Source organism: Aspergillus flavus, chromosome 5 (assembly GCF_009017415.1).
Source record: "Aspergillus flavus chromosome 5, complete sequence".
NCBI lineage: Eukaryota > Fungi > Ascomycota > Eurotiomycetes > Eurotiales > Aspergillaceae > Aspergillus > Aspergillus flavus.
In genome coordinates this window covers 3,881,045-3,903,345 of record NC_092408.1, presented here as the reverse complement: position 1 = coordinate 3,903,345, position 22,301 = coordinate 3,881,045, and the positions used below count along the sequence as shown (strand labels likewise).

Here is a 22,301-nt window from a genome sequence, read left to right as displayed (position 1 = left end):
TTGAACCCGGGAACCTGCCCTACCCCGCCCCAAAACACACTCTACTTGCGCCTTTGGCCCACATAGGCTCTATCAAATATCGTCCAGTAGAGATGGCTTGCGTACTTGAATCAGGAGTCGACCAGTCTACGGCTGATCTGATCGTTCAGCTACAGCTCGAAGATGCCGGTTGTTATTTCGAATCTTCTAAAGGTAAATCCCGAGAGCCCACAGATGAGGAGCTGGCATTTCAGTTACAGAATGAAGAGTTGGAAAGTGTTTCGCAATTTCTCTTGGATAGGCGGATGGCCATGAGTTTTGCTGCCGCGGTCCAAGCGGATGGAAATATTCTGGATGATAGTGTCCTGGAAGAAGAGAATGCAGTCAAAGATCGGAACATTGCCTGTCGCTGGACGGAGGATGGATGTTCTCTGGCTCCGGGGGATCACCAAGCACATCCAGAAGAATCGACGACCCTAGACGCTGAGACTTTGGATAAACTCCGGATCTTGTACATGTCTGGTCTGGAAGGCTACAAGGACAATCACGGGGTGGGGACCGCAAGGGAAGAGACTGAACAAGCTGAATCATCTGCTTGGGCCGCTCAACGTGGCCGTCGGTCAATCCCACTGCATCGCTGTGTAGCCTGCAGAGACGAAGTGGAATTTGTCAACATCGCCCGTGTACCGTGTTGTCACGAGTATTGTCGTTCCTGTTTAGAAGATCTGTTCAATGCCTCGATGACGGACGAGTCGCTGTTCCCCCCGCGCTGCTGCAGACAGCCTATCAACGTGAACATTGCACGCATATTCCTCAAGTCTGACCTCATACAACGGTATGAGAAGAAGAAAATCGAGTTCGAGACTCCAAACAGAACATACTGCTACGCTCCTGAGTGCTCCACTTTCATCAATACATCGCATATCGAGGGTGAGGTAGCCACATGTCCCAGTTGTAGTCGAACGACCTGTACGAGCTGCAAAGGACGCGCGCATCTAGGATATTGCCCAAACGACGGTGATATGCAGCACCTTTTAGCTCTCGCGCAAGAGAATGGGTGGCAACATTGCTATTCTTGTTGGCGATTGGTGGAACTGGTTCATGGTTGCAACCATATGACGTGGGTGGTCTTTTTGCTTCTTTTGTTTTCCAATGATTGAGACTGATAAAAATGCTGATAGCTGTCGCTGTGGTGCCCAATTTTGCTATAATTGTGGAGAGCGTTGGAAAAGCTGCTCATGTGAACAGTGGGATGAGCATCGTCTTCTTGCTCGCGCATACCAAATCATCGATCGAGAAGCAAACCCTCCGTTAGACGATGCCGCTTCAGACATCTCTGAGCCTGAATCCAATGTTGCTGTAGTTGGAGCTGCAGGGGCTTGGCCCCAGCAGGTGCTAGATACTGGTCATCTACCAGAAACATATGAGACACAAGAGGAAGAACCTCGAGCAGCAGCAGCAGCAGAAACCCCAGCGTTCATCGAGGAAAGACCCGCTCTTCGTGCACAGACGGAAAGAGATCTTCTGGTCGCCCAGACAATCCAGGAGCTTCGAGAAAACCACGAATGCACGCATGACAGATGGAAATTTGTTCGCGGTCCTCACAGATGTGAGGAATGCTACCATCGTCTCCCGGAGTATATATTCGAATGTCGGCAATGCAGGCTCCAGGCTTGCAATCGGTGTAGAAGGAATAGGCTCTAATGGTATATACAGTATCAACATACTAGGGATACACTAGTGTTCTATTGTTCGCAACAAGACTACTGAATTTGATTGCATTACCACCTAAGACAGTGACTCATTGTAGCTTCTCAAACCAAGACCCACCCTGTGCTGACATTTTTCAGTGGGTTCTTTGGCCAATACTTTGCTGGTTAAGAAGGGACCGTTGACGGCGGATATTGATGGGCCTGTTGAGCTGTAGATTTTATTTATCTTCTTTTCGGTGTATAGATGATGATGGGGATGAATGGAGAGTTAGTTATTTAGGGTTAAGTCATGCTGCCACTGTCTATTATACAGTTGAACCTTAAAAACGTCTACTTTGAGGTGCTTTAACTTTTTGTCATTTTAGTTACCTGACTAGAGCCTTAGGAAGTTGGTAAACTTTGGAAAACTTGTGTATTTCCAATGACAATATGGGACACTGTGAATGCCACCCCACGTAACATGTGACCATGTCATCATTTACATCTATTTACACGCGAATCTTTAGATCTGAATCTGTATTCCGGAGGACCCACTTCAGATAGATTCTCTTCGTCTTACAGTCTCACCTGTGGAATACATAGTGCTGCGAATGAACGATTGCACCTAGTTAAACCAACACCTCTCTCCCAGTCTACAGAGTAATAGTATATTATACATGGTGCAGTGACTGAATCGGTCATGAAGGATAAATCCCATCTCTCCATCAACCAGAAATCATCAGCTGTGGAGTGAGCGGGGTCAGCTGAACAAGAATACTAGTGAGGGGCAGAATAACTCCACACCTTTCTGTGCCGCTGAATATTACTTCGCTGTTTTTGGCTAAGCTGGTCAATAAGTGAATCCCGTGACGTCAAGTATATAAATGTTCATAACTCCCTCGATCCAGACAAGATACCAATTCCCTTCCTCTCACCCTAATACCAGAGTCTACAGAGTCCAGACAGCAGAATTGATCAACAACTCTCCCGGAAATGATCAGACTTCCACAAAATGACCACCCTCGGCAGATACACGCTAAAGAGGGCGCTGAAGACGTGATAGCCAGCTGAAGTTGTTTACGTGTACGACCTTAGTGCAAATTCAAAACCGACCACCAACCAGTAAATCGACACAGATAGTCCGGAATCAGACTAACCGTAGAGTAAAAAGAAGTTGTGGACTGGCTGAGTACACGGACTCTCAGAGATCTTCGAAGCTCGGTTATCGACTATGGCCCACTACGGGGATGACAGGCTGGCTCTCATTGGAGTGATATCGATCAAGATCGGTACCGAAATGCAGATCTGTCCCATAACCCGAATTGTCCGGTGGAATTGGGGTCCGAGTTCAGCTCTCATTCAGCTACAGTTTCCACTTGTAGTTATCTGCGATGATCATATACTTTCTGGTTTTGTTATCTATGTATAATTGGTCTATTAATGCCTCAAGATAAACTTAGAGGGGTTTTAGTAATTACTAAAGAGAACCAGGTGCAATGAAATCATAGCTATATAGCGGCGGGTTTATATATAGTGGCTGGTTTGCGCAAGTCCAAATAAAGTTCCGCTGTAATCTCTCAATATTAATCAGGGAAGCAAGACGTCACAATACAGAAACTAAAAATGGTAAGATGGTTTTCTAAGCGAGATTTCTAGATGTGTATCTAATATTCTCTATATGATAGGGTCTCTCATCGGAACAGATGCAAGGATGGAAGGAACTGTTCAAGGATATTGTGAGTATATACAAATAACCATTCCGCACCGCCACTAATTTCGTCAAATCTAGAAGAATACTGGCCATAGTAAGAAGGACAGTAAGTGCAATCTCTATAGAATTACTGTCTCCAATAACCCATGTGCCATGCCTACTAGGAACTATCGACTTTGAGGAGTTCGATAAGTTTGTGAAAAAAAAATCCCCGAACTAGGCATAGAAAACGCCCGGGAACGTTTCGACGAGATAGACGATAATGAAAACGGATCCATCTCTCTTTCCGGTATGTCGCCTCCATTGGAATTCCCTATCCAGTATTAGAGCTTGCTGGCTCGTACTTACTGTAATATAGAATTCGTTGATGGGTTCGGGAAATTAGTCCGTGACCCAGAGGTTAAGAGAGCCTTTTATGAAGAGCATAACCTCGTTGACCCAGAGTCCTAGAGTCTCTAAGGCAGAGAATAAGCTCGTTCACCCAGACCATGCGGCATAGTTCGAAGCTAAAGAGCAAGGTGTTGGTACCGGATCACTTTCTTAGAATAGGTTTCCAGACAAAGCTTTGTGTTAAGAATCAAGCAGTTGACCAAGAAAGGAGTCTCCTAACATTTCAACTGGCTTAAGGCTATGGCCATTGTACCAAGCCCATCTAGCGTACGAATGGAACACCATGTACGCAATAGGATCTTAGAAATAGAAGTCCATTCTTTTGTCGAGCAAAGCTACGTTAGTAGGATGTACTTTGATCTCTTTCCCAGTGTAGTGCTTCCCTGCGTTCAAAGAAGTTCCAGCTTGCGATGACCAAGCATTTACCCTTTGCTAGTCCTTCACTTGCCCAGGACTGCCTTTGTATGTACATGTAGCGGCTTTGCCAGAGGCGTTTATTCTGCCCGATTTTACTTTCATGACTGTCATAATATAACGTACTTGGGTAATGAACTTTTGCTTGGAAGGATACAGTTCTAGTTGAAAACAGATTAGTATATATACACTACTCTTTTATAGACTACTTAGAGTGGTTCTAATAGGGCTGAGAAACGTAGATGGATATTTCAGCTGGCCTGTACTAAAATGCAGATACTGAGAATTGAGCTGGATATCTCGAATTAGACCCTAACGCCCCTTCCGTGCTGTGCCATGCATCCAAAGAATAAATAGATATATCAAAGTGAGCGAATCGTTCGATTGATCATCATGCCCCGACCCAAGCTGCATGATGGAGTCGAGTTGCAGATCAAAGAGAGTCAACTGACGAATGAAACGAGTAACTGGCGGGCACCATAATACCGCATTGCCCCTCTAGAGCGAAGCACCCACTATCAAGACCAGAAAAAAAGAAAATAAAAATATCTGAAATGTAGGCTTGGTCACCTATATGTGGCCATATAGTTTCAACCGATACAGACATGTATCGTTTCCACCCCAGTTCGACTTGACCCGGAAGGCCACTTTGTTTACCCGGATCGCTGGAACATCAATGATAGCATCTAACTCAAACTTCTGGATATGGTTCGAGGCATGGAGATCGTAAGTCCACTGTCCGACGCGATAGAACGAAGGTCCCAGGAGTTCGTCGTTCGAGTATGCACCCTCGGGTTCATCTTTGTATGCCAACCGCAGGGTATCTATGATGTGGTTGTGCAGAGAAAGCTCCTCAGACAATATCCCGGAGGTGCGCGAGGGATTGGGAGAAGGAGGCGAGTCAGGGTTTGATTCATCGACGATCTGGAATTGAGCCCATAGCTCCATATCCCGAGGTGCAACTTCTGGCCTGATGCTTGCCCCCTTCGGTATGTGTTCTATAACCACCTCCTCTGGTACGATTTCACGTCCCAAGTGCATTGCAAGCTGAGACATCCCAGAGCGAGGCTTGCTACACCAACATTCTCCCACGTCCTGCCAAGGTGTCAAAGCTGCAAGCGGAGGCTCCGGCTGTTGCTGCGAGCTTGAGGGCAAAAATCGAGAGTGGAGTTTCTGCAGGAAACCCGCAGACCGCCCAGATGTGGGGCTAGTGTTGTACGGGTCGACAAGAACGCCCATGCCTATAGATAGAAAATTGGTTTTCGGAGTCTCCTGAGCTGGTATTGGTTGAACAATAGTGGAAGGGGCAGGTATATGTTCAACCTCGGATTTAATGACATCAACCTCCTTAGAAAGCGAGGACACTTCCTCTCCAAGGCGGACCACTTGGTTAGAAAGACCATGGACTGCTTGTAATGCAGTTGCGTTCAAATCACGAAAGGGGCTTCCGTATAACGGAAGACGCGAGCCGATACTGGAAGAAATGCTGGAGATTTGGTCGCCAAAAAAGCATGCTGTGAGAATAGATACTACTGCTAGTACCACCAGCGAGACCGGTTTAATAGGCAAGCCTTTCTGTAAACCAACTGCTGCATTTCCCACTGAGCGCACATTGCTCTTGACACGTTCTCGTAACGGGGACGTGCTCTCGTGCGTGCTCTCGTCGAATGAAGCCTCCCGGATAGGATTGCTGGGAATGATCGTCCTAGTGGGAGCTGAAGAAAGCTCAGGTTTTGATGCGGTTCTGGGCGCTAGAGCGGGAGCACGAGGGGGCGTGGGCTGGCGCTCAGGCTCGCGCTCAGGTTCAGGTTCAGGCTCCCTCTCAGGCTCTGGTTCTGGTTCAGGCGAAGGCGTGGACTCGGGCGACGGCACCATTTCAGGCTCTGACAGCGGTTCAGGTTTAGGCTGAATATCGGCTGCGACAGCCTCAGGAGAACGTGATTTAGTTATAGAGAGCTGGGTAGTCGGTTCGTCGAGTTCCTCAATAGGCTCTTGGGCAAATGCGAAGCCTGAAAACCGGCGGGGAGGGGCTGTAATGTTCTTTCCATGCGGTGCATCAAGATACCCATTCGGACGTGTCCGTTGCAGGTCATCTTCATGGATATCACGTTCTACGTTCCATGAGACGACTGATTCATTGTCGATAGAGGTTGCAAAGTTGGGTGAGCTCAATGAGATTGCATTACGGGCAGGTGACCCATATCGCAGAAGTGGAGACGGGTAAAGTTGGTCAGTAGTCAAGACAGGGTATTTGGGGTTCGTAAGAGATTCGGTAGCCGGACTGGATGCTGTGGACAGAGTATGTGGAATAGGAGGAGTAGGAGTCGGAGTAGATTGCTCTGCATGGTCTTGACCATTAGGATTAGGGGACATAGTGGCTTCGCGTAACGAATCGAGCAGCTGCAGCTGATCTGGAGTTGGCTCACGCCGACTTCGCCGAACAGGGGATAAGCTTGCAGAAATAGATTGTCTTCGCGAACGTGTGTTCATGTGCGGTCTATCAAAGTCTCGATCTTGGGCGACTCTGCGGCCTTCATCAATATTGGCGGCCATTTCAGCCAGATTCATCCTCGGCTTCGCCGAAAGCTCACGGGGAAGAATTGGTGTTGTTGATGAACCATAGGCGAATGATTGCTTGGTCGGTATATCAGGCAAGGCAGGATTCCTCGCATCTGGACTTGACATGTTAGGGATGTACGAAGGAGTCCCACGTTCAGAGGTCCGAGTCACAGCTCCTGCACGCCGAGTAGAAGCGCGCTTGGGAGGCATGTTGATGGTCTGCTATTGAAGACAAACGTCTATTTCTTTGAGAAATCAACGTAAGGTAAATTCCCTGGAGACAATGTTAGACAAGATAGATAATATGAAGAGGTATTCGCCGCAAAAGCTTCAGTGTACTTGGAACTTGAGAGGAAGCAAAGCATACACTTACCGTAGGCCCTTCGAAAGCGGATCAGAATGCTGTCGCATCCACACCCCGGGGTATAGTAACACTGATTCAAAACTGAACGGCGGTTGTGGATCAAACTAGTTGGGGTGTATCGTATGATACTTGGTAGCTCAGTGAATAGTTATCTAGCATGTATTTAGCATCGATTAAGATGAGAGAGCTAGAATGTCGACTAAGTCGCCGTCTTGACCTTGAATGAAATTTCGTAAAGTTGAAGTGAGGCGCACCACAACCGCGGCACAAGGAGCCGCCCACACAACGACCCCTTTAGCTCCCTCAAAGTAAAGTAGATTAAAGGGACCAAATAGATCGCTTAACTGAGATCTCAAGGTGGTGAATGATAAAGCTTCGATTTTGTCCACGAGAAAGGAACACGGCGCGCGTATGCGACGCGGGCGGAGATTACTGATGGATCAACACCAGCGTGCAGTTTGCAGAGCATACAGTGGTTTGAAGGGGTTCTGAAAAATCACGATCAACTTTTTAGTGCTTTGCGACCATAGCATCACGCGTTCCGGTGTAATTAACGCTAAATTTGCGGTGTTGATGCTGTCGCGAAGTCCGAGTAAGTATTTGGTATGCAAGTCAGTAGAATCCCTGATCCAGTAAAGCGTGACTTGTTCGCCCCACTCAAATTACGGAAGGCAGAAGTAAGTTCGATGTAATCTCAACTACACTCGTATTAACCAGTTGGCAACCTTTTCATAGCAGGGACTGGAAACACAAAGGTCGCGATCTTTGCTTGGCTGTTTCACTACCCTTATCCACTTTCCAATCCAAATCACATTCGTCCATATTCAATGTTAAAGGATGACCAGTTGACAAAAACATTTTACATTGCTGTCGGTCCTGGACAGCTTTATTTCGCTTCTAGAACACTGCTAACATATAATATAATACACATTCAAGATGCTCTTGAGACTTCGCAGAAAATATAATGGCAAGTGCTCGCATGTACATCCAAACACGTCCGAAAGCCAATGCCTCATAGAATCGTTTCTAACACGTCCACGCGCCAACAATACCGTCCTGGCGACCTTCAACGAGAAATCCGTCTTTGAGACACACTCGGTCGACAGTCGCAGGAAGCGGTCCTTGTTCATCAGCACCAACGCCGGCACCACAGTCCCAGTGGTTGCCGTCCGCCTTGTCGTAGACCTTCACCACGCTCTCTCCCGCGGCAGCCACGATTCGTTTCGCGTCGAACTTCATGCTGGTGACGGGTTTGTCGTAGGCGAATGCGTCGTAGATGGATCCCATTCGGAGATCCCAGATCTAAAAGATGTCAGCAATGGCTTCCTTATCCTCACGGATTCAACATGCAACATACCCGAATACTACGGTCCATACTTCCTGTCACGAGATGCACATCATCAAACTGTAAGCATGTAACAGGGCCTGTGTGGCCAACAAGACTACGGTGGACTTGGCCACTGCGCAGATCCCACAGACGCACCATGCCGTCGGCAGTACCGCAAGCTAGGGCGGCATCGAAACATTGAAGCGCCCCCACAAAATCTGCAGATGCGTCTGGTACGCGCCCGGACGGTCGCCATGTGCTGTCTCCATTCAATGTATCCGCTTGAGCTGCAGCCCAGAGAACATCTAATGTCTGCACACAACGCCCTTTAACGAGATCCCATTGACGCAGAGTCTTATCCGCCGAGCCAGAGATCAAGTTGTCACCTCGGAAATGGAGCGCTGTCACTTCACCGACATGGGAATCTAGTGAAAATACGTGGCAATCCTCTAACGTCGTTGAATGGGATACTTGGGAAGCGTCGTCAGCAGCGTCCTCTTCGTCCTCGTGCTTGTTAATGCGGCTGCTTCGAGGTCTAGAGCGGGCGCGACTCAAATCCCAAAGCTTGACCGAGGCATCCATAGAACCCGTAGCCACAATGTTGTCCTCGATCTGAAGACATCGAACTGATGCGTTATGCCCCTCCAGAAACCCAGTACACCTTCCGACATTGAGATCCCAAACTCGCACGGTATCATCTAACGCTGCGGTAATCATTGTGCCGAAAGGATAGTCAAAATCAATGGCAGTCACCATATCGGTATGCGCTTCCATCTCCTTAATCAAGGATCCGGGGCTGAAGTGCTCGTGTAAAATAGGCATCGACCGTTTTCCTGAGAAGATTAGCCCTTGGCCTAATGGAAACGGTCTGAAGAGGCGTACTTTTTGATTTGTGCTTCAGGCTTTTCGGTGATGGAATCTTTTGATAAATTGATTCCGACATGAAAGATGCATCCATGGCTGGATCCTCCGAGGCCATCGATTCATCGTTTGCGGATGATTTCGGAGTGCCCACAACAGCAGTCTCCGGTGTTTCCTCTTGGATATCCTCAAGTTTATTTTCGAGCTCAGTCACTGTTCTCCAATGTCAGAATCAAACTGCGATAATCGAGCCAAGTCCACCCACGTTCGTGTTCCAGTTCCGCCTCCTCCATCTCTAGTCCAGCCAACCGGTCCAAAACAATCTTGCGCATGTTGTGAAGGTTCGCGATCTTGTTGTCTATATCGTGTATCTCCGAGCTGCACATATTTTTGCGCACCCCCATCAGTTCCATGCGGCGACTTAACAAATCACGTTCCTTCTTCAGCTCCGCCGGGGTGGACGGAAGGGCTGCCCGGTTTTCGCCATCTTTCAACAATTTTTTGGATTTGGAAGCGCGCCGTCGATGGGCCTTTCTATATTCGATATCGTCTTGAGAGGCCTGGAAGCCTTCAAACAGGGAGTAGGAGCTGCTGTCATCAGGGATGTTCGCAAGGAGGTCGTCGGGAAGAGAGGAGAGGGCTCGCGATTGGATTTCGGAAGTCGACAGCTTGGAGCGGACCAGATCCGTCGGCGTAGTCTGGGTCAAGGCGAATACTCTGCGCTGCGTATTGGGCCGCCGCAGCTCGCGCTGGATATCCGCCATAGCATTGTGGTAATGGGCGGGATTTCCGTCGCCCGTAGGGCCTATTAAATGCCCGGCTGTCGACGTCACTTTCCTCCCGAAGGCCTCGATATGTCTGGTCTGCGTACCGGAAGGGTCTATCAGCGGATCATTGGGCGACTGGAGAGAACAGGCAGAGATAGAGATCCGTAGGGACTTACCGTCAGGCCGGTCCCTAGAAGACCGTCATGCTCGACAATATCTGACAGACCGGAAGGCGACTCATCGCGACGGTGTTTGTCCATATCACCGACCTGAGCAGTTATGGGGTGATTAAAAGCCCATGCGGAAGGTCTGGAGAGGGGGGAGGCAAAGCAGGGCAGGTCGAGTCGAGTCGAGTCGAGTCGGGCAGTGCACTTGCTCTATTTTTCGGCTCTCTGGAAAGAGAACTTTCAGCTGGAGCTTGCACGCGATGAATTACCGCGTTGCCGGAACCTGGACTAAGTATGTACCGTAATATTACCGCGGACTAATCACCGTAGCACATGAAAGTCGTCGATAGGACGGGGTGAAGTGTTTATGAGCTTCAGTGGAAGATCAGAATATGTGGGTATGCAACTTCTTCAGAATTATTTTTGTTTTTTTCCCAGTCCGAATCCATTCTTAATGCTTGGCCTTATAAGTTATAATACCGTCAGTACTGAAATCTAGACTTGGGAAAACCCCTGCAAACCAAAGTTACCACATGACGGCATCAGCCAGAGGAACATTTCAAGATGACCATCATATCAATCTATTATCCTTTGTAATGCGATCCTTTCAGTTGGTGTTTTGTGAATGCTTTCCCACTATCTACTAGTTATGACTTCATTTTCTTGTTCCTTTCTTTTCCCTGCGAAAAGACGGATCGGCGGCTTAGCGCTTTTCCCCAAATCGACGCTGGCGCTGAGTTCAGGCTTCTGTACTCCGGTTTAGGAAGTGCTCTGAAGGGGACTCCCCTGCTATAAAAGCACTCATAACAGACAATTCGTATATATAGTTCAATGATAGACTCCCCAGTTACTAACTGTCAGCCTACACTTATACGAAAGAAGTCAATATAAGTCTAGAAACCTTCAAAGGACCGCTAACAGGCATACTCCTCCCCAGCCCAACGGCCAGTGGAATCGAGAAAAAGGAATATCTTCCAGCGCAATCGGGGCCCCGCAGAAGACACTCACTCGTCGGAAACAAAACGAACGAGAGAAATTTAAACCACAACCAACTACTAGTAAAAAAACCCAAGGGACACAAAAAAAGAACCATGGACACAGCCATTGATCTTTCTGATGCCTCCAAGGCCCTGGATCTAGCCAATATCCGGTTTCAATTAATGTAAGTAAACAAGTTTAAATCTCACGGCTTACACTTTCTGCCCCGCAGTCGCACGGCTGCCGTCTAGACCAGACACCAAATCGACCACAGAATTCCGAAAATCCCTGTGACATCCCTGAAGCTGATCATGTGTAATGCTACAGCCGTCTCGAAGACACCATCACCTTCCACCTGATCGAGCGCGTCCAGTTTCCTCTCAATAAGCCCATTTACGTCCCCGGCGGTGTCAAGATTCCCGGCGATGATATCCCGCTGATGGATTATCTGCTCCGTGAGCAGGAGCGGATTCAGTCGCGCGTGCGTCGCTACCAGTCCCCGGATGAATATCCTTTCTTTCCGGATGTCCTTGAGGAGCCGATCCTAGCGCCGCTGGAGTATCCGAAGATTCTTCATGACAATGATGTGAATGTGAATGATACCATCAAACGGCGCTACGTCGAGGATATTCTCCCTGCTGTCTGTCCGCAGTTTGGACGTGAGGATCGTGGTGAGACGCAGGAGAACTATGGGTCGGCTGCGACCGCCGACGTTAGCTGTCTGCAAGCGCTGTCTCGGCGCATTCACTTCGGCAAGTTCGTGGCTGAGTCGAAGTTCCAGAAGGAGCCGGAGCGATTCGTCAAGATGATCAAGGCGAATGATCGGGTTGGGATCGATGATGCTATTACCGACGCAAAGGTCGAGCGGAAGGTGCTGGAGAGACTGGCGCTGAAGGCGAAGACTTACGGAACTGATCCCGCATTCCCGACGGAGACCGGCTCGAAGATCAACGTCGAGGCTGTGGTTGCCATGTATAAGGTGAGACCTAACTATTTTCCCTTTCCTTTTTCTAACTAGCGACTTGCTAATCCCACCCAGGAATATGTCATTCCTTTGACCAAGGTCGTAGAGGTTGAATACCTTATGCAACGCCTGAAGGGAACCCAATGGGAGTAAATGAATGATGGATAAAGATTTACGAAGATAGAACCAACCATAACGCATGACATATCCAAACCCCCAAGAAAAATGAAAACCATAGAGTTATTAATATATTTTCAAAAACCCGGATATAGACACGCTATGAACAAGCGCAGAGCAACTTTTTTCTAACATCATAAAACCATGCCGTAACCATCAACCTCATACCGGAGGCTGCAAGAACTCCTTCATCTCGTTGATCGCCCCCTCGAGTTTATCCGCATCGAACAGCATCAGACTTCCATTGGTCCTGATACCCAGCTCCTGGAACGCGCGCTTCGAATCCGAGTGTCCCTCATCATGCTTGTGTGTGTATTCAATAGACCCGAAGCACCGCGTGTGCTTCTCAAGAATCTCATCCTCAGGGTGGAAGTAGAACTTCTCAACCTTGTCACCCGACTTCTTCTTTTTCTTCTGCGGCCGCGAGTCCTCCATGTCCAACTTCGACTGGACCTCCTCATAATTTTTGGACACGATCAGGTAGTGCGAGAACTTGTAGGGCTCCTTGTCTTGAATAGCCCAGGCAATCTCCTCCATCAGCATAGTGTACATCGGAGGAACCACTTCGGCGGGCATGTTGATCAATCGCTCGGTAAGAATCAATCCGATCGGGGGAACAGGTGTTTGGGAAAGAAGCTGGGAAAGAGGGGCGAGGTCGGGATTCGATGACGCTTTACGCTGGAGGTAGGATATTAAGTCTTTGATGACGGGCTTATCCTATTATGGGCATTAGCAGGCGGTTTTATTTACTGAGTGTGTCCTCCGCAGAGCGTACCTTGTGTTCCTGGAGATTCAGCACGGTCAAGAAGGCATACGGATCCGACTCGTTGCCGTCTACCTTCACCGTTGATCCCAGCAACGGTTGCGCGAGGATCATGTCCGACAAAGCGGACATGTCGAAGATCTGAGCATCGGAGTCGAAGAGCTGGCGGAGGAGGATCTTAAGGCCGTGGAAATCAATCGGCTGAGGGTCGAACCACTCGAAATCGACATTCACAATGTCCATGTCCTGCGACCAGTATCGGCGTTAGCAGAAAAAAAATTATGGTGTATACGGAGGTGGTGATTTACCTCGTCGGACTCATCGCCGTCCACACGAGGGTCGGTGCCGCCCATTTCGACATCGTTATCTTTAATCTCCTTGCGTTTACCCATTGTGATTGCAGTGTGAAGATATGGTCAATTCGTGGGGTATTGGTTTGTTGGAATCGGTCGTTTTGGGCTTCATGGGCGGCCGATAAAAGTTGCTCCGCTCTCGCTAAACCTTTTCCGTACATTTTATCGCGGGGGGGTGAAACGAAGTATATCTTGAGCAATATATAGGTCAGTAAGCCCAGATAAATCCCAGTAGTACGGAGTATATAGCTTTAAATCATAAACTGTTCTAAAACACATTTCTCTAGTAATACCTCTAACAGGCTCACATTCAATCGTAAACACATCCCATCATCATCATCATCATCATCCCAACCCAATATACAACACCACCAAATCTATATACTATCCAAACCCATCCCCAAAGATCAAACATCACTCTCCACCTCCTCAACAGTAGGCACCTTATCCAACACGGTCCCATAAAACCCAGCCACGCGCTGAATACACTCCCAAACAACCTTAACATCCTCCATACAAACCCCCAACCTCCTCGTCCCCCGAATATGCCAATGCGTCTCATTCTTCAAATTCTGGCTCATAATAGCCGGCAACACCACCATCTGCGTATCCAGATCATCCAACACCCCCCGATCCGACAAAAACAACCCATACGTAATCTCCTTCGACAACCACCCGAAATCCTGATGCGCGCGGAACAAATCCAGCGTCCCCGTCGTGTTCCGCGCATACAGCTTCTCCAGCCACGCTACGCCGCGGTCATGGTTGGCCTGGTCGCATTGCCAGTTCTCCCGCGTAAAGGTGTAGTCTTTGTCTTCTTCGCGTTCGTATTTGCTGATGGCTAGGATTGCTTCGATGGGTTTGCACACGCCTACTATGATGATGCTTTTGAAGAGGGCTTCGCGGAGGCGCCGGATTAGTTCTTGTCTAGCTGATGGGGTGCTGTAGGGGGCTTGGTTGATTAGGTGCAGGTAGAGCTGGTCGCAGCGTTCCGGGTCCGGGCTGGCTACTATTGTGGATATGGCGAGGATGTACCATTTTTCTGGGGGGAGGGAGGTTTGCGCGAAGCGGGTTGAGAGGTCGTGGAAGAGTTGGGCGTAGCGGGGGTCTGGTTGCGGGGTTGGTGGTGTTGTTAGAGGTGTTGATGTTGATGACATTTTTCGGGTTTGAAGTTGGAGTGCTGGTTTGGGCAGGTTGCGTGTATCGTGATAGAGGTGTGTGTGGTTACTGTAGGTACGTGTTGCTGGTGACGTTATAGAGATATTGTAGTATTGGAGTTGTGGTTTGGACACCGAAATCGGACGTGGGTTGTTGAGGATCAACGGTGGTGCCCACTGACAACTAGTAGTATACAGGTACACCTGTCTTCTGCAGGGTGCATATCGACACATGATCTGTAAAGACTAATTGGTTAGGAGATTGTCAGCGTGAAATGAAGGCGGGGACATGACAAAGCACAGAAACATACCGAACTATTTTCTTACCATATTCCATATCCGTACGATCTCATAGATCGCCTGGAATGGAAGGTGTAAACCAAACACCAAAACAAACCCACACCAACCCTACCAAACTCCCCACATGAAGAAAAGAAAACAACAAAAACCCTTGCAGGCCAATCCTACCTATGATTCAATCATAACAAGTCCAGAGCGCAATCCTACAGTAACTGGAGTTCCCCTTCCAGATATTGTTGTAATGTGCCCCACCTATGATCTCAGCGACCTCAACCATGACATCACAATATAGCAATACAAGACAGTATAAAGCATCGTCCTGACCTCAATTCCCAACTCAATTCACTCAACTATCTAATTCTAACTATCCTCAAGTGCTCAATACCACTGCCACTTTCTTCTTTTTTCAAAGTTTTTTAGTCGACCCCCAATTGTTCAAAATGTCAGGCCAATCCAGCGTGGGCACCAACAGTCTCTACGAAGCAGGCGACCAGCGCAACCAGCCCCAGTCCGTCCTTAACGAGCAGGATCGCTACAACGAGGGGCAGAAAAATAGCCATAAGAACTTGGATTCGAGTATGTCCCTCTCTTATTGCTATCCATTGATGGGATGTTGTTTCAAATGGTGCTGACTAAAATGCAGAGGACAACCGCTCCATCGCCAACAAGCTCGCTGCCCGTGAGAAGCAGCCTGACCCCAGCCATCACCACAACAATGATGTTGATCCCGAGGCGGAGGTTAGCAAGAAGGACTCTACTAAGCCGGTATGCCTTTCCCTTATGAATGGTTGTCGATGGATGGATGTAGCTAACTTGCTTATGAACAGGCCAAGCTGCATGGCAACGAGCCATCAAAGGGAGCAAAGATTGATCAGGAGCTCCAGGAAGAAGACGAGCAGCGATTGAGGGAGAAGGGTATCAAGAAATAAACTTGCACAAGTGTGACGACAAAAGGTTATGCTTCTTCGTCCGCAAGTCGGTTTAATATGGCATCTTTTGTAATTTTAGCATGTACCGGTTCACGAAATAATGGGAATGGATCAGCATTAACGTGCATGTTTGTGTCCAATTCTATATCCTCTGCTATTATGCAACATTATGAATGGTATGTATATACGGATTGTAATCGGCCATGTCGTCGTTTCGTGAACAGCGTGTTGCGTATCTTGAACTCTCAAATAGGAGCTCACAGTCACGCAATCGTCGTGTTAAAAGGTAGGCTGTGCCAGCATCCGTGGTAAAGGATCATCGAGCCGAAAAGTACGGCGGTAGCGGCTGGAGGTGGGCCCATACAGATTCTGTGTTACACATTGGGACCAATCTAGCCTTCGTCAACAAACTTAGGGTCGTCCTCGTGCGGTTCCGCAAAAACTGTGTTCCAGTAGCTCTCGACTTTCTCACACACGCCCGGTTTACCTTCCCACGTTCTGAATTCTATGTCGGGATTACAGCTGACCCATTTGATCTCTTCCCAGTAAGCTCTCTCGATGTCAATCCCAAATCGGCGCAGGACATCTTCAGGGGCAGTCCATGCACGCCCCTCTGTGCCATCGGGTCGAAGGGTGGGTGTAGTTTCCCAGTGGTACCCAAAGACATTCTCTGCAGGATTGAACTTGGGGTAGTTGGCATGGATGAAAAACACGCGAGGAGGCTTATCTACCGAGGGGTCCTGCACTCGCCATTTGCCCTGGCTCGTCAGCGCATGGTCTCCAATAGGGTCGGACTGCGCCATTGCTGAGCCAGAAAGCCCGTCCGGCTTTTGATGACCAAGCGCCTGGACTCTCTCGCTGACCGCATAGAAAGGTTCACCCACTGCAGTCGCAGCCTGCAGGAATGTTTCTTTGTCGCCCTCGCCCGGTGCACCCTGAGACAATAATCGGAAGTAATGCGACGGTCCATAGTAGTTATAATAGGCAGCGAGGAGCAGTGTGAGATAGTGCGTCTTTTTGGAGACGAGGAAGATACCGGTCTCTGAGGATTGTCGCTCGGTCATCGGAGGCATGGGCTGTTGGGAGATGTTATAATATGCGGGAGAGACCGACGACGCCCAAAAGTCGGGCCAAGTCACTAAGCCTGTGGACATGAAAGGTTCATGGTTGAGCAGTATCTCGGGCTTATCCATCGGAAAACAATCGGCATCCATCCAGACAACTTCCTCGAAAGAAGAAAAGAGGACCGCAAAAACCTTTAGTTGGTAATGTTGGATGACATTCTTGCCTACAACATCGGAAAGTATTAGACACCGCGCACCCATATCCGGGAGGACGTTGTCGCAGATTTTCTTTTCGTATTCGCTCGCATCCTTCATGTACACCTCCACAGGCAAAGTTGACCCTGTGCGGCGTAGCATCCGCAAGGACGATAGGAAGACGGGAAGATAGGAACCTCCAGCCGTCGTAACTATACCCCGGGTCCCGGGAGAATGGACAGGACGCAACTTCTTCGCCGTCTTGATATCATCGAGATAATTCGCATGTGCCTCTGTCAGCACATCGAGTTCATTCTCGCCGAACACAATCAAGTCGGGACGGGGGTCAACTGTTGTGGCATTGAAGTGGGTTGCGCTCACAGAAGTCGCGAGTGTGGGAGACGGGCAATTTGGTGCATGTGCATCTAAGATTGACCTCAACACCTTCCAGAATGCAACCTGACGTTCAGTGAGAGGAACTTCAAAGGCAGTACTAGGAATCGTCGAAGCCGGAGGCGGAGTCCAGTATAAATAGAAAGTACAAATGAGAATTAATGCGGCCGTTGCTGAGAGGACCGTCCTCAACCGGCCTGGCCGAAAGATTGACATTGCTATGTTTGACAGTCGGTTGCAATTGATGGCAGAGAATGCCGTTATAATCTAACTTGGGTGTCTACACAATGCGACCCAATGGTGCGGTGGAAACACGATACGCCCTAACAATTGACGAGAGAACCTCAATCATTGATCCCAGATAATAGCAGTCTTAATTCTTGAGGAATTTCAGCATGACAGGCGACGTTGGCCGTAACGAGTCGAAAATTTGGCCGTCCCAACACAATCCAGGGGTTCTTTCTGCGAGACTCCTAACGGAAGCCGTCGATCCGAAGTGGCCGAGGCAGTGTTTGTCAAACAGTTAACACTGGACAAGTGACTGACAGGCCTCAGAGAGTTTCGAAACTGTTGTCGTAACTTCGAAAGGTGAAGGACGGTTAGACTTGAATGTAGGTTGTTGCCTAAATCAGTGCAATATCTCTCAACAGTTGGAATCTAATGTATAGACAATGGAATTTTTCTTAGAAAAAAAACAAAGACTGCCCCTGTATGGAAGGCGGTGGCAGAATAGGTGTATCCAGACGAGGTAAGAACGCCGGCCATATCACACTAACATAGTCCTCCGTAGGATTCTGATCTTCCTCCTTTATCCTTATGCAGAGAGCGCATAAAACTTAAGTTTCTCAAGGCTCCACTCCTTCGCAGCTTCTTTCCGTAAAAGACCAGGGTTCAATTGTGCTCTAGCCTCTACGGCCCTCAAGTTGGGATCCTTGGGAACTCTGACGCACTTTTCAATCAACGAACGCTCATAGGCCGAGGGACAAGCTATGCCAATTTTTAGAATGGATATCATAACATAATAAGTGGATATCTCCAACGGACCTAGGCTTTCCCTTATCAATAGTGGATTATAGGATAAGCGAGGAAGATCTGGAAGAGTCGAAGGTTGAAGAAGAATATTAATTGAGATCAAAAAAGAAGAACTCGCTGATCCTCAGGAAAATACTTTCAGCCATGAATTCAAAAGTGCTGAAAAATCCAAAACTCTGCAGGATGAATGGCTCTTAATTCCTCCTTGGTATCCAACAAAGTTCCTCACTTGGAGACTAGAAAGTGGGTCTTTTACTGGTACTGCCGGCAGATCTGTGCAACGGGAACTGCTCTAAAGAAAGGCTTCAACTTTGTGAAAAATGAACAAGAAACTTCGCACGTGACGGCACATGATTGGGTTGATTATCTCGCATTGTTGAACCGTCCTGGGATTACTATTAAGACCAACACTGATCTTTTGCTTTTTCTACCCTATACTATTATCACCTTCGGGCTCGACTGCGTCCTGACTCTTGTGTGTTCAAGACCGGCCGTATTCCTGAATAGGGACACAGGTGAAATGGCACTGCAGTGAAGTCCAGCCTAAAGTGCGAGTGGCAAATGCTGGGACCCGGCTCGCGTCGTCATAGAGTTGGGGCCTTTTAATTTGATACCTTTCCGTGACGAGAATTCCCGTGTTAAACCAATCAGTATCACTTGTCTCTTCCTGGTTAGTTGCAAAATCTTCGTTTCGGCTCTACGATCAACTAGGTGATATTAAAGGGCGGGCGAAGCCGCAGCGATCGTCTCTTATCGTCCGTCTTTAATTCCGCGTGGTAGCACTACACCCCAAGACACCGGTCGCTGGTATTTTGAGGCTAAACTGCCCATTACTGCAGTTCATTGGGTTTCTTTCCTTCGTTTCTCATTTCCCCTCTCGCTTACTCGACTCATATTGTCTTAACTCTCTGGCCTTAGCGGTTGTTCGTCGATCGCTCTACCTTACTATCATCTATGGCACCCCGCAACGCGGGTCTTCTCCGCCATTCCGCCTCTCCTGTTCTTGACCAGTTAAGCCATCTAAGACTATCGGTTCGATAGCGATAGCTGGTCGACCGGGCCCTATTATGGAGCCGGCTTCTAAAGCGCAAACCCGTAAAGCTACCTCGGCCACGGATCAAACCCCCCGAAAGAGACGCAAACGAACGGTCGTTACTGGCGCAGCAGAGGACTGCTTCACCTGCGCCCGACAAGGGTTCGCCTGTGATCGGCGACGCCCTTATTGTTCTCAATGTCTTGATCATGGACGGGAATGTTCGGGTTATAAGACCAAATTGACCTGGGGTGTTGGGGTTGCTAGCCGGGGTAAGCTTAGGGGATTATCGCTTCCGGTGAGCGGGTCACAACCAGCTGCGACACCGTCAACAGCACCATGTCCAGCAGGCCCACAAGAATCACCGTCGATATCACCATCGCCTTACAAGTCTACACCCTCTCATACGACTTCATCAACGACTCCACCTGTGCCCCAGGATCAACAGCGGCCTCCATTGGCATCTAAAGCCCATAGGAACATAATATGGACGACTAACGCCTCTAACACCCAGCCATGGCCCACTGGAACTCCACTCTCAGTGCACCATCGCCCGTGGAGTAAAATGGGTACTCACGAAACAGCTGTCTCAAAAGGCATACCGAACCTCGATGTACGGCCACCGTTCCAGGAGAGACCAGACCTACCCACGGGTTGTCACCGTGCGATAAGCACAACAGATATGTGGTCTAGTCAGCCGCAAGTGCTATCAACCATCCCACCATGGCCATGCTCAGGGAACGCCCCGGAGGCTGAAGCAACAGAGGTAGTCGAGGAACAGGACGAGCGAGAAAGTACAGACAGTCCTCCTCTACGCGCAGAAACTTGCCATTCGCCGTCACTATCGCAGCTGCTTCTAGCACGCTCTGTTGGACGTACCCCACGACTCCGATATCTAATCAGCTATTATGCCGAAGTCATCGCGCCCATGATCGTTGCTTTCGATGGCCCAACAAACCCATTCCGCACATATTTTCTACACCTCGCGCAGGAGAGCGTATCGCTTCAGGAAGCTATCGCTACGTTATCTACATGTAACATACGGCAGAGGCATGAGCGGAGGATGAGGCCGACGGAGCGGTCCCTTCCAGCACGTCTATCATCGTTAGCTCACCGCGCCTTAACTGACGAGGCGTTCCGAGATGAGTACGGGGGGTCAAGACCCGAGGGATTTACTCGGGAGGAGCAATACCATCGAGGCATGGCTGTCAAAGCTTTGAATATGGAGTTGGCTGATCCGCGTGAAAGACTTTCGGATTCCGTCCTTGCCACACTGCTGGTTCTTTGCCTGTTTCATATGTGTGATACTGGCGTCGCTCAATTTAAAACCCAGTTCGCTGGGGTAACGAAGTTGTTGGCCATCCGAATGCGGAGCTCGCCTCGAATGTCGGAGGAGTTGAAATGGTTCATTCGTGTGTTCACATGGTTTGATACGATGACGGCTACCACCAATGATCGCGAAACACAGCTTCGCGGTGCTTGCTTAGATATCGCAGCGGTTTCAGATGGCGAGTGGGGGCTGGAGAATCTTGCAGGTTGTGACCCCAGCCTGTTCAAATTCATTGCGCAGCTCGGTCGTTTGAATCTTTTGAGTCAAGACCACAAGATCAAAGCACCGGGGCTTGCGGATGTATTTGTTCCGTCTTCGGCGCCTCCACCATCGATGACATATCACTATTCGCCTTCTTCGTTGATGTCAGACATACCTGCAGTCAGCAACACTTATTCGCTTCCGCTACCCTGTCTACCGCAATCGAGTGACCCTACAAGGCGACCATCATCGCCAACGTTTTGGGCTGAGTGGCATTCGTTACGGCAAAAGCTTGAATCATGGCGTCTTCCACGCCAGGATAGTCAACATATTGGTGCTGTCCCCGCGTCTACAACAAATGCCTACATCTCGCCACCTTCATCCCCGTCATCTCACGCCGTTGTTACTCATCAAAACCTCGAGGATGTCTTTCATATTTCCGAATCATTCCGTCATTCCGCGATTCTCTATACCGAGCGACTTGCGTATCCAGATTTGCCCTCCACTCATCTTCGTATTCAGTCGCTCGTGCACCGCGCGATGCATCATATCTCACTAGTTAAGTCGGACGTGTACCTTTTGTGGCCGCTTTTTATCACTGGTGCTGAGTGTGTGCTTGAAAGGCATCGTACATTCATCAGAGAGCGATGCAAGGACCTTTCCAAAGATTCTGGATTTCTAAATAACCTCTCATGTCTTGAACTGCTAGAAAAAATATGGGCAGAAATCCCCGCCGCAGCCGATGTTGGCGATAATACTGATCGTGCATCACGTGGCACATACTCTGGCCCATCGGGAGACGATGTGTCCACCTTTGGTGATAATTCGCCTCCTTATAGCGAAATGTCGGCGTTTCCGATCCAAGCACTGGCTGCGAGACCACATGGATTCCGATGGCACCGGGTGATGCAGGCCAAACGGGCCGAAGGGGAATACATGGTAGTGTGACAAAATCACGAATCTAGCCATTGGTACATAATACTACTAATACGCCAGTGGGCCTTTTCGGTATTCTGGGTGACATGCATGATGATTTACAACTGAATATATTACGGATATAGGTATAGCATTATGGAGTTCTACATGGACGTACATAGCATGGCTATAGCGGCAATTGTGTCTACCTTCAAGAGGAAAAAAATAGAATAAAACATCTCTCGTATAATGAAGTCACGGAGTAACCACATAACAACCTAACCGAT

At 48.8% G+C, this 22,301-nt stretch overlaps 10 protein-coding genes across 10 annotated transcripts; 5 read left to right on the top strand and 5 right to left on the bottom strand.

Annotated features, from left to right (window-relative positions):
• Positions 1–92: 92 nt before the first annotated feature.
• F9C07_9111 (IBR finger domain protein) lies at positions 93–1,683 on the top strand (the record flags this gene model as incomplete). The annotated part of the gene is made up of 2 exons (XM_071511862.1): positions 93–1,099; positions 1,161–1,683. The coding sequence occupies 2 exons, from the start codon at positions 93–95 to the stop codon at positions 1,681–1,683; spliced, it is 1,530 nt and encodes a 509-aa protein (XP_071364625.1).
• Positions 1,684–3,348: 1,665 nt separating this feature from the next.
• Positions 3,349–3,708, top strand: F9C07_9110 (uncharacterized protein; the record flags this gene model as incomplete). Its single annotated transcript, XM_071511861.1, has 2 exons — positions 3,349–3,406; positions 3,602–3,708. The coding sequence occupies 2 exons, from the start codon at positions 3,349–3,351 to the stop codon at positions 3,706–3,708; spliced, it is 165 nt and encodes a 54-aa protein (XP_071364624.1).
• A 655-nt stretch (positions 3,709–4,363) lies between these two features.
• Positions 4,364–7,779, bottom strand: F9C07_1714752 (uncharacterized protein). The gene is made up of 3 exons (XM_041286593.2): positions 7,326–7,779; positions 7,118–7,260; positions 4,364–7,018 (listed from the first exon to the last, which is right to left on the bottom strand). The coding sequence occupies exon 3, from the start codon at positions 6,952–6,954 to the stop codon at positions 4,756–4,758; it is 2,199 nt and encodes a 732-aa protein (XP_041148269.1). The 5' UTR covers positions 6,955–7,018; positions 7,118–7,260; positions 7,326–7,779; the 3' UTR covers positions 4,364–4,755.
• Positions 7,607–10,566, bottom strand: F9C07_1714895 (mitochondrial division protein 1). The gene is made up of 5 exons (XM_041286595.2): positions 10,240–10,566; positions 9,562–10,159; positions 9,318–9,509; positions 8,466–9,268; positions 7,607–8,410 (listed from the first exon to the last, which is right to left on the bottom strand). The coding sequence occupies exons 1-5, from the start codon at positions 10,321–10,323 to the stop codon at positions 8,135–8,137; spliced, it is 1,953 nt and encodes a 650-aa protein (XP_041148268.1). The 5' UTR covers positions 10,324–10,566; the 3' UTR covers positions 7,607–8,134.
• A 755-nt stretch (positions 10,567–11,321) lies between these two features.
• On the top strand, positions 11,322–12,325 carry F9C07_9106 (chorismate mutase; the record flags this gene model as incomplete). The annotated part of the gene is made up of 3 exons (XM_041293358.1): positions 11,322–11,392; positions 11,536–12,187; positions 12,248–12,325. 3 exons carry the CDS (start codon positions 11,322–11,324, stop codon positions 12,323–12,325), a joined length of 801 nt encoding a protein of 266 aa, XP_041148267.1.
• Positions 12,326–12,511: 186 nt separating this feature from the next.
• On the bottom strand, positions 12,512–13,504 carry F9C07_9105 (isoamyl acetate-hydrolyzing esterase; the record flags this gene model as incomplete). The annotated part of the gene is made up of 3 exons (XM_041293348.1): positions 12,512–13,066; positions 13,125–13,358; positions 13,421–13,504. The coding sequence occupies 3 exons, from the start codon at positions 13,502–13,504 to the stop codon at positions 12,512–12,514; spliced, it is 873 nt and encodes a 290-aa protein (XP_041148266.1).
• Positions 13,505–13,640: 136 nt separating this feature from the next.
• F9C07_2285408 (uncharacterized protein) lies at positions 13,641–15,268 on the bottom strand. The gene is made up of 2 exons (XM_041286592.2): positions 14,934–15,268; positions 13,641–14,868 (listed from the first exon to the last, which is right to left on the bottom strand). Exon 2 carries the CDS (start codon positions 14,854–14,856, stop codon positions 13,873–13,875), a length of 984 nt encoding a protein of 327 aa, XP_041148265.2. The 5' UTR covers positions 14,857–14,868; positions 14,934–15,268; the 3' UTR covers positions 13,641–13,872.
• A 94-nt stretch (positions 15,269–15,362) lies between these two features.
• On the top strand, positions 15,363–15,851 carry F9C07_9103 (uncharacterized protein; the record flags this gene model as incomplete). The annotated part of the gene is made up of 3 exons (XM_041293357.1): positions 15,363–15,498; positions 15,566–15,687; positions 15,750–15,851. The coding sequence occupies 3 exons, from the start codon at positions 15,363–15,365 to the stop codon at positions 15,849–15,851; spliced, it is 360 nt and encodes a 119-aa protein (XP_041148264.1).
• A 392-nt stretch (positions 15,852–16,243) lies between these two features.
• Positions 16,244–17,719, bottom strand: F9C07_9102 (putative alpha-1,2-mannosyltransferase; the record flags this gene model as incomplete). Its single annotated transcript, XM_041286591.1, has 1 exon — positions 16,244–17,719. The coding sequence occupies one exon, from the start codon at positions 17,717–17,719 to the stop codon at positions 16,244–16,246; it is 1,476 nt and encodes a 491-aa protein (XP_041148263.1).
• A 1,883-nt stretch (positions 17,720–19,602) lies between these two features.
• F9C07_9101 (fungal-specific transcription factor domain-containing protein) lies at positions 19,603–22,047 on the top strand (the record flags this gene model as incomplete). The annotated part of the gene is made up of 1 exon (XM_041286589.1): positions 19,603–22,047. The coding sequence occupies one exon, from the start codon at positions 19,603–19,605 to the stop codon at positions 22,045–22,047; it is 2,445 nt and encodes an 814-aa protein (XP_041148262.1).
• Positions 22,048–22,301: the final 254 nt, after the last annotated feature.

What these genes read in the sequence shown, in the direction of transcription:
- F9C07_1714752 (XM_041286593.2), bottom strand. Translation starts at nt 6,954, where the DNA reads ATGCCTCCCAAGCGCGCTTCTACTCGGCGTGCAGGAGCTGTGACTCGG.
- F9C07_1714895 (XM_041286595.2), bottom strand. Translation starts at nt 10,323, where the DNA reads ATGGACAAACACCGTCGCGATGAGTCGCCTTCCGGTCTGTCAGATATT. An exon ending in TTCTAGGGACCGGCCTGACG is followed by an intron (nt 10,160 to 10,239) that starts GTAAGTCCCTAC and finishes TCCGGTACGCAG; the next exon opens with ACCAGACATATCGAGGCCTT. An exon ending in GGCGGAACTGGAACACGAAC is followed by an intron (nt 9,510 to 9,561) that starts GTGGGTGGACTT and finishes ATTGGAGAACAG; the next exon opens with TGACTGAGCTCGAAAATAAA.
- F9C07_2285408 (XM_041286592.2), bottom strand. Translation starts at nt 14,856, where the DNA reads ATGTGTCGATATGCACCCTGCAGAAGACAGGTGTACCTGTATACTACT.